We start from the raw sequence: 10,972 nt of genomic DNA, 5'->3' as shown, positions 1-10,972 counted from the left end.
TATCACATAAAAAAAAAAAAAGTATAGATACAGATTGAAGATACACCATTTCTGAACTACATGAAAGAAGAATTTAAGGTTTTTATGTGTTTAAAAAATGTGTTGTTTTAAGAACTGGCATAATTTAGATGTCTAGATACCTTTAACAGAGGTGGGCAAACATATTGTAAATAGCATATTACTGGGGAATAATGCAGTGGTTACCAGGCGTGTTTTTATCGAAAATGTTAAAACCTTCCAAATTGATTATATAATGCCTTGCTTCTCAGAACATATAGCAAAAATACAGTGCATCGAAAAACACTTTTTATAAAAATATAGGATATTATATCCATTGCAAACAGAGGCACTACGATAATCAAATTATTAAAGCCACAAAAAAAAGTAAGTACACATTTGCCCAGGAAACTGAAATCAAACAGGCACTCTAGAAACTATTACCAACTTACAAATATGTTTATTACAGCAGAACTCCACAAAGGCAAGGTGAAGTAAATGGTCTCAAAATCATTTTATATAATGATGAACATGAAAAGAAAAAAAGGAACAAATAGGAAGATCTAATTTCAAGTAAGAGTAATTACTAATAACTGGTAAATAAATCCAATAGGATACTTAAGACAAGAACAGACATGTTACTTAAGAAAAAATATTAGTTATGATCAATAGTTAATCGACCTTCCCAATGTAATTTAACATTCTAACGTGCAGTTTCGATCGTGACATATATATATATATATAATATTATAGATATATATAATAGATATATATATATATATTATATATATATATTAATAATTTCCCAAGACGCTGGCAAAGCTGCAAGAAGCATTAGCATCTGCTGTTGATGTGTTGCTGCTGAGTCCCCGGCATACCAAAGGGTTATTAAATATAATGAGCTATAACCATATTCAAGAAGGACAGAGAAAGTACTTAATATAATGGTGCTACCACTGATATAACATGTTTATGTGCTACTTCACAGAGAAGAGGAAAACATGCATACTGGGATGTTAATATACAATACAGTAGTGCATGTTCAGTGTATACAGAGGAAATCAAAGGCGATTATAATTTATGAGCGAGAATAACTTGCGTGTGGCAAAGCTGTGAGCTTCAGGGGCTGTTTTAGTTTTTCCAGCAGTGAAGTGGATGTATAAATGCACAATTCATTGAGATCCTACATGTCTCCATCAGAGTTTATACCACTTGCAGTTTGGCTTCAGATAAAGTTCTAGTCCTAGATATATCTTTTTTAGGTTGTTTGTTTGTGTTTATGAGGCACTATTTAATGGCAAATGTGTTTCAATACATATTAAATACACAGGATCAGTACACAGGAGTTTTGTAACCAAATATAAAGATCGATTTGTGTGTTTTGTTTTTGTTTTTTTTTACTTTAAGGACACATCATTTTATTATAATTTTCTGTCCAATTCCGACAACAGTTGGTATTTGGTTTGACATTCATGCCTTTTGGTACAGGCAATTTCCAGGCGACATGACCGTCCAATGACACTGTAGTGTACAGTAGGCTTATAATAATAAAATAAGAAAAGAAGTTCTCAAACTAAACTATTTAGTATAACAAAAGTCTAATTTATTATATTTTTACATTTAGCTTTCCAATAATTTTTTTAATGATTCTTGTTAGAATGATAGAACTGGATGATCTGTGCCATCTACACCTGCGCTTGTATTGCACACAATTTCACTTTTAATAATAGCAAAGCACAGTTTTCTGCCCAACCTTTACATTTACACAAATAGCACAGCTGTGACTCACTGTGATCACATCTAACGCACATTTAAAATTACTTCTCTTTTGGTTACTACTTTAGGGTACACTTACATAACCTAAAATAACATGCATATCTGACCTTTTTACATTTTAAATAAACAGAAATATACACAATAAAAAAATTAAAAAAACAACTATTGAACAGAAATGAGTTAAGCAAACCTGCTGAGTATGTTACGAACATGTAGGAGCTACTTTTACATAGTACCGAACATTTACAATACAGGACTGTGAATGACAGGAGCACAGCCTCTTTTGACTATCACTCTAAGTGGAGTACAAAAAACAAACAACGGATACAATCTTTTGAATTTTGCACAGCTTAATCTATTGGGCCTTGACAACTGAAAACTGCTTTTCCACAACATATTTTTATGTCTAAAGACAGTCTTGGCAACGCTTTTCAATTCCTTCTTTTTGTTGACCGTGTACACTGAGAAGGAAAAGTTCATCATATGAAGTATTCCCTTTGATTTTCACTCAGTGTATTCTGTGAGTTGAGTTCATTTTTTAAAGCAAGGCCTGAGTTGTCGTCATGCTGTTGTCCCTTTGCTTCCCTGTTCCGATAGGTTTCTTTTCGTTGACATAAAAACCGTGCCATTACTGCGACAACACAAAGGATGACAAATATGATGACGGCTATCACTCCTGTGGATTGAAATAAACAAAATTAATTCATTGAACTTTGCACTACCCAATAATACTGTACCGGTTTAAAATTAATGTTTTGCAAGCTAAACACACATTCTGCCTTTGACACTTACTCAAATTGTTTTTTTTTTTTTTTCAAATCAATTACTGCCTTTAAAGAGAAGTTGTTATCTGATAAGACTTAATTTGCTGTAAACTATTACACATCTCCCAGTAATTGTACCTTATTTTCAAATTAAGATCTTGACTTCAAATAGTTTACCAGCATATGTGCTATTTTAACTGTTCTGGTAAATTTCCATCATGATAATATTTAATGAAATGGAACTATACACTGCAATTGAGAAAAAAACACCCATCACTTGCTTGTCATTATGCCTGGCACATTCAATTACCAAGAGAATAAGAAACGCCTAATGAGTGTCAAGACACAGTTCAAGTGAATTTTATACTACTTTGTAATGGATTTGAAAATTGCAAAGTATTTAAATATAGCTGGTATTAAAATCCTTCTTAATCAGCAAATAGGTAAAACCACAAAAAAAAATAAAAAAAAATAATAATTTGTTTTTGGTGCCCTTGTCTCAGTATATCCAAATAACCCCATTTTGGTTTTATTTTATAAGTTCTGGTAGGCTCCTAATGTGCTACCATTGTTTAGATTATCTTTTATCTCTTTTTGAATGCAGGCAGGGAGATTAGACTGGTTTCCTTAGCTGCTGAATGCTCAGCATTGAGATTTCCATGAGGCAGCACTAAATTAATCAATGATCTCCAGAACACCTTTTCTGTCTCTTCGATTCAGTGCCCTTTTTGGCTGCCCATGGTGGTAAACACCCTGTTGGCAGTGTTATTATTATCTTATGTTATAACTTTTCAGTTTGTGAGTATAGTATTATAATCGACTGTTTGTTATTGTAAGTATATACAGTATGAGCTGCACCATTCAATAGTAGGCATGAGCTTTTAGGTCGTCGTAGGACTTAAATCAGTAGCATTTTCTTACTATAATGGAGTTTATATTGCTTTTTGTATTTTGTTCAAATATATTTTGGTGACAGCTAATGTCCCCTTTACCTCCAATAAGAGCAGAGTCGCTCCTGATTGCATTTACTATTGGCTCACCCTCATCTAATGGACCAGAATGATCTACAGCAGAAAAAAGAATAAGAGGACAGGCAGTTAAACAGGTCTGTATGCTTCTGTTAATTGTTGACTCATACAGAACAGAAAAAAAAGTAAAGTGGTTTTAAACAGATAAAAAAAACATGGACACAAAAAGGAAACTGAAAAACCTGTAACCTTGCGCATATTTTACCATAGGAATGAATACAACGGTTAAGGGCAGTAGCTACCCTTAGCCCTCAGATACATGCCCATTATAAACAAACTAGCAATATCATATTTTAAACACCTTCATTTCAACCCAGTCATATTTCTGTAATGTTAACCGTAGCTTAAAGGCCATTGCACACTGGATCCGATAACGCATCTGAATTTAACGTGTGTCTAAACAGAAAAAAAAAAAACGACCATGTGCATTCCCTATTGCACCTTGCATACTGAGGCCCAGATTTATAAATGGATTGTGCATGTTTTACGACCGGGTTCTGAATTCTTGGATGGGATTTATAAAACACACGCAATGACATAAACACACAATTAACATATGATTTGCAGGGGCAATGTCTCTGTGTGCTGTGTGTCTCTGTGTGCTTTAGCTCTTGATGCATATTTAATTCTGGGGTGTTTCTGAATGAAACTGATAAAATTGGGAGGGGATTTTGCAAATGAGGTTTATTAAATATTCTGTCTAATTTACTAAAGCCGCCGTTAATTGTGGGCCTTGTACGTGCTTGATTATTTTAAGAACTCTGAAAAGCAGTCGTTAATTTGCAGCAGTCAGACAGTAGGCTGTGTAAAAGGCAAGGTGATGTGGGAGACTTGACTGCAGCAAGAAGGAGACATTGTTTTCAAGGACAAAGAAACATTTAATAATAAGTTGAACTAATATGCCAAGCACAGTAATTGGATGGTGTGTCATAATGTATAAGCAACCTAGACTACAAACTCTGAAGTGGTACATTTGTTGATTAAGAAGCCACCACACATTCCATATTTTATTCCTTTGTCCTGGTGATGTATTTCGAGCTTGTAACACATCTTCTTGTACCAAAATCTCCACTTCCATACTGGTAAATTTCAGTTTTCGTTTCCGAGTATCCTCATCACCATGTAGCACGACCAGGCTAGTACCAGGCTGAGGTCTTTTCGTGTGCCATTCATTTTGTTTTGGAATGTGTAGCCTACACAAGCAGGGTTGACCCAAATCCACTATTTATTGTGAGAGGTGAGTAATTTTCCACCGCTTGAGGGGTTTTTAAATTGTTTGATTGCAGAATCGCCTGCTTCACCTAACTAGCCTTTTAAAACAGGTAGTTATTTTGATGCTGAGTGCAGCCGTACTGAAGACTTACATTATGTGGTTTTTTGCAGTCAGTTTTTCCCCTTTATAAATTTGGGCCTGAGTCCGTAATTGTCGTTATGCCTAACTTGCAAGACACATATCAGAGAAAGAAGTGTGAAAGGGCCAGAGTGGACAGAAAAGAGGGGCAGTACATGAAAGTGATGGAATTTCTGGCTTCATAGAAGGTCATTATGGCAAAGTATTTTCTCATTGCTAGCTTCCCAACGTTTAGATATATTTATTACAGGACCGAGTGTTTGAAAAATTAAACATTGGTCATATGGTTTCTTATGCTATGACAACTGTGTTATGTAATATCATGTGTTTTATGTATTTATTTATTTTTTATGTATTACGTAACAACATTATTGTAGATCTAGTAGAAATGTAACAATTAGCAAACGTTTTAACTTCCACCAGTGTCTGCTGATCATACTACAGTTTATACTACATTTACCATTGTGTGTCCAAAGTTATGCAATTAACAATAGAATTGTATTTTTTTTTAATTAAACTAAAACTATAGGTATATTTACTAGAAAGCCTCCACTGCACATCAGTGCTCTGAAGTACAATATTAACACATCTAGTTGATAAATAACAGATTTAGATTTAGATGATAAATGACAGAACGGACCCAGTGTGCAATGTGCTTAACTGTAAAAAACAATATTGGTTTACATGCACAGGTTCTTTATGTTTCAACTATACCCTAAGTTTCTGCCTATTCCTTTTGCTGTGTTTGTTTCCTGCATTAATGATGTAACAATGGCTCCTGTTAAGCTGCATTTCTTGTGTTGTCCATACATAATGCAATAAGAGCAACCACAATGTACTGTGTAAGGCATGTAAAGTAGAATGGATTTGTATGGAGTTATGGCCAGTTTTGCATCACCCTACAGAATTAACTAATTTTGATTCATAAAGTCAAATGAAACCTGTTGAATAATGTTACGTTAACATATTGAGTTACATATTGCTTTGTAGTTTTCCCATATACTGAATGAAAAATCTAAATTATGTACAAATAGTCTTTTTTTTTATTATTTAATAGTTTTATTATTATTATGTCTCAATTTTAGGTGATGCAAAACTTTTGACTATAGCTGTACACTAGTTTGATATAAGAAGAATACATATCCACAGAGGCTATAATAATAACTAACTGGTTTAACCTTTTATAACCCTACATTTACCCACATATTCTATTGATCTGCATAATCTAGGCCACTGCCATACAATTGAGAAAAGCATTCCTAAAACTCTTTAAAATGTTATGAATAGGGCCCAGAGATACAAAATTATTACTATATTATTATTTTTAACAATGGATTTTTTTTTATTTTTATTTTACCTACAATTATACTTTGACAAACAACAAAACAAATTACTGTACCATTTTTGCTATAAATTTTTTTCTACTGAACCTACTATCTATCCACCCCATGCTGTCCCCTGCCCTCTCTCTTACAAGTAATGACTTTTTAACCACTCCATGACATACCTGACAAGGAATGCGTTCTTTCAATTGAGGATGGATCAGCTTCTGAAGAAGCTCCACAATGAGACTCAAACAGCTGTCCTTTCACTGTGACTGGGGCTGAATCAGGGTAGAGCAATGCAGCTTTTAATGGAGCAATGTGGTTAAACTGCACAGAGGAGAGACAGCCACTGAATCCAAGGGAGTTAACCCTTGAAATATCTTGGTCCAGGTCACTGCTTTCTATATACAAAAAACAGAATTAGAACAGAATTAAAAATGTCTTGACAGCCCACACATGATGCAGCAGTTAATTAATATTTCTTATAACATGTTCTTTATAATTATGTATCTTTATACTGATTTTCAAGTGAGATGGGGACACTTTTTAGCATTGCACTTTGCAAAGAAGCCCATATGTGAAGTGTCACAGGTCGACAGAGTAATCACGGTGCCCAGTGCATACCAGGAGAACATTCCCACAACAGGGTGATGCCCAATCAAATTAGGTAGACAGATCCTAGTAAATTAAGGCCATAAATTCTCACGATAACGTTGCAAGTGGTTACCCATCTGCTCATGTTGGAGTGTGGAATCAAACAGTGAAGGTTGTTGTGTGACGTAGCGTCTTATTCCCAAAATGCAACAGAAATGTGTTCACACTGGGCCTATCAGGCAGCTTTTTAAATATGTGCTCAGTTCATGGGACAAGAGGGTCATTTCCCAACAAGTAATGGTTGATATTTCGAGATTGAAAGGGAGCTTATGTTGACACATCAAAAATGCCAGTGTAACTTCCATTGCCTATTTTGCCTCTAATCCCAAAATATTAAACACAAGAGAAATGTTAACTGCAAACCTGAAATGACAAAACTGAAGCTTTTGTCTTTTTCTTTATACACACTGTACATTTCTAGTGGTATGCAGAAATGTCATTGAACAGTATGACGAATTCACTAATAATGAAGCTAGTATTTGTTTGTCCCAGTTGCTGTAGTAACCAAATGCATGGCATTGAGTTGGACCATGTAAAGCTACTGTAGCGCTGCTTTTACTTGATAAAAGTATGAAATCAACAGGGGAGGTAAAGAGTATAGTAATGTAAAATAATGTAAGGAAATTTTTCACGGTAGGCAGTCAAATACACGATTTTCGTGAAATTTGTGATATCGTGAATTTTCAGGGGCATTTCTTATGGCGGACAGTGCAGACTTCTAACCTTCCTGAACAACCCAGGAACAGAGGGAGAGTACTGTGAAGAAGGGAGAGTATTTAGGGTCTGCATTACCCTTTCTGATCTCCCTGACGATGAAATTATAGCGCAATACCGGCTATTTCATTATAGTTTATGTTGGCTGTACAATAAACTTGGTTCATTATATCCTTTTCATTATGTATATTTCGTTTTATCCGTTGTACAGTAAAACATAATATAAAAGTCAAGACACAGTCAACACGGGTCATAGCCTCTCCAGTTGCCCTACCTAGTACTCAACTGAGGCAGCCCATTTGGAGGGGAGGCGCTATTTTTCAGATTGTTCTGTTAATCTGTGCTACCGGTAGCCCATTTTGAGGGACACCGGTGCAGCAGAATTTTTCGCATTTAAATGTACCAGTTTACGCCATGCCTCATTCAATTTAGGCCAGTTAATACATTTGGGATGTGCTGAAATTTGGGCCTACTTTACTCTCAGCCAATTTAGCGCTGCGTCAGTTGATCTTGATACATGTCCCCCAATAAATAATAATAATACATGGTTGTTGCTTCAGGCCAAACCCTCACAGAAGATAAACACACTGAAGGTACCTTTTCTTATCTCTCCTAAGTGCTGCATTATTCCGTCACAACAACTGAATTTTATACCATACAAGTAATATTACATAGTTTCCTTTGACTGCCCTTTGCAATGCCTACAGTTGCTATTTTCCCTTCCATACTTTGTATTTGTACATCAACCAGTGAAATTATTATAGTAAAGGCGGTATTTTTTTCAGTTATCTCAAATCACACAATTCCAAGGAAATGTACCCACTGCTGTGATGTGTAGTTCCCTGTGAAAATCCTCATTTCTGAAAGAATACTGTAAATATATTTTTAGTTTGCTTCTGGTAAATTATTAAACACATTGCATACAGTTGCAACATTTCTTTAAAATGTCTTCAATGAAAACCAGCTGCATCAAAATCGGAAATATTTCTGCAAAACAATTGCTCTATAAGAATGGGACATTTCATTTGGCTGGTGATATTATGTGTTGTTCCACGTCCAGTATTGTTGTGGATCATAAATGGAACGCTACATGCGGTTGCTATTTAGAAGACTTCTTGCATAGATTGAAAAAGAAAAAGCTGAACCCTGCTGCAGTTTCCTCAGCAGAAAAGCAAGTGACAGTGACATGTTTTTTGTTTGTTTTAAATGTTTTTGTGGTTTAATTTTATGTTACTGTATACTGTATAGCATTTCAGAACATTTATGTGGCTCAAGGAAAAATCACATCTTTTCATCGGCAAACAAACAAAAAAAGACCATGGAATGTGAAAGCCTGTTAAGAGTTCCCAATTCAGTAAACTGCTCCCACAGATATTTACAGGGACAGTATTGAAATAGTTTTTGCAATAATACAATTGTTTTAGTTAAATTGTCAAATACCAATGTGCTGGTTGTATATAATGCTTTCCGATTTGTTATTAATTCACTGTCTTTTCATGAACAAAACTTCACATTTTCTACAGTATTTCCTGTATAATCAATCCCATACATCTTTTCTGTGCTATTTCCACATTATCACAGACACATCTCCCTTGTTCTTTTATTCAATGGCAGTGTTTTAACAAGCATAAATCACTTTGCTACTATCTATAGTTACTTTAATGGTCCCTTTTAAACTGTATGAGTTCCAGCTACTCTGGAACCACACTCCAGTGGCTGGTGGCCCCACTCAGTCTTCCAAAGCTATGAAACTCACAAGGGAAATTATAAAGCTATTATTGGGATCAGCAGGTTCAACTCTTCTTACCATCTTTACTGCACTTGAGCTGTTATTTGTGCCCTAATCTCATGAAGATGTAACATTTTGTTTTGGAGTCATTCCCGATGCAATATCTTAATGTGTCCCTGGTGTACCTGTGAGGGTCTGTTTGATATGAGGAATATTAATTTATATATCCATTCACATTAATCTTCTATGTTTCTATATATAAGTATCAGGATTATTATTATTATTATTATTATTATTATTATTATTATTATTATTATTATTATTATTATTATTAATCAAATATTTAAACATTGTTCTGCAGCAGCCTAAAGTAATCACTGTCACAGGTCACATTGAAATTACAATTCCTATCAGGGAAAAAGGGGATTTTAATGTCAATGAACAACACACAATGTACCATGATAATAATAATAATAATAATAATAATAATAATAATAATAATAATAATAATAATAATAATAATAATAATAATATCAGACTGCTATCAGACAGTAGAAACCTACTGTGACATCAGTTTTTCAACAACATTAAGCAGATTATTTTATTTTATTTATTTTTCATGTTTGAATGCTGTTCTTGTTTGTTTAATAACGAGGACTGTTTATATTCTGTAACATGGTTAACAAATGACTCAGAAGTGTTAATAACAGAGTTAACAAATGATTCAGAAGTGTTAATAACAGAGTTAACAAAGGATTCGAAAGTATTAACAATAGAGTTAACAAATGATTCAGAAGTATTAATCTTTGCTACAGAAGCAGCATGATGTCAAATTAAAGTCAGTTTCTGTTAATTTTATTGTACCTAAAGGCTCTGCCTCCTATTACACACAGAAAAGGTGTGGTATGAAAAAGGCACTGCATAATGTATCTATACTTCAAATAAATGCTGAAAAGAGAACAGTGAATACAACAATAAGTATTTCAAAAATGCCATTAAGGCAGAGTCCAATTACCTTGATTCATGGTTCAGTGTTTTGTTTGCTGATAAGCAACCTTTATAATGAATAATAGACTGGGCTAAATTTACACTGCAGAAACTGTCACAGGCCCTTTCATTCTGGTGGAAGTATTCTGGCATTACATACATCAAAACGGTTTAATCTTATTTTGTTAAGTAGAGTCATAGAAGATTAATATTTACACGCTACCTTTTTTTTTTTTTTTTTAAACCACAAATATTTCTTTACAATGGCAGCCTCTCTCTTCAGACAGGAGACTGCCATGAACAAACATTTGATTCTGTTTTAAATACCTGCTACAGGCATGTGACAATTAACTTCAATGAAAAATAATTACACTTGTGGCAGTTTGAACACAACCTCTACCTATCTCTGCCAATCCCCAACACATTTCTCCAGGCCGAGAGCCGCTATGCCACAGTACATAAAAATACTACTGATATTTTCAAAGAGACTTAAGCATAGAGAGTTCTGTAACATACATTATTTGTACTTCTGTGTGAGAGGTTTCCATTCTTTTAATTTACTTTGCTACAGGCCTGAAAACTAAATATCTGGTATACAAGTAGTAAAACTGGACTAAACTTTAGAGTAAATTTAAATTCTCCATACA

General features: G+C 34.3%; 1 protein-coding gene across 1 annotated transcript in view; it reads right to left on the bottom strand.

Moving 5' to 3' along the window:
- Positions 1–769: 769 nt before the first annotated feature.
- LOC121301989 (contactin-associated protein-like 5) overlaps positions 770–10,972 on the bottom strand; it is a 130,015-nt gene continuing 119,812 nt past the window's right edge. The window contains exons 22-24 of the mRNA XM_041231754.1: positions 6,424–6,642; positions 3,530–3,601; positions 770–2,449 (exon numbers count right to left, since the gene is read on the bottom strand). Coding sequence (XP_041087688.1) covers positions 2,253–2,449; positions 3,530–3,601; positions 6,424–6,642 — 488 coding nt within the window. The 3' untranslated portion in view covers positions 770–2,252. The remainder of the gene's footprint in view (positions 2,450–3,529; positions 3,602–6,423; positions 6,643–10,972) is intronic.

The sequence above is a fragment of the Polyodon spathula genome, chromosome 2 (genome assembly GCF_017654505.1).
Source record: "Polyodon spathula isolate WHYD16114869_AA chromosome 2, ASM1765450v1, whole genome shotgun sequence".
NCBI classification, from domain to species: Eukaryota; Metazoa; Chordata; class Actinopteri; order Acipenseriformes; family Polyodontidae; genus Polyodon; species Polyodon spathula.
This window is presented reverse-complemented; position numbering and strand designations above follow the sequence as displayed.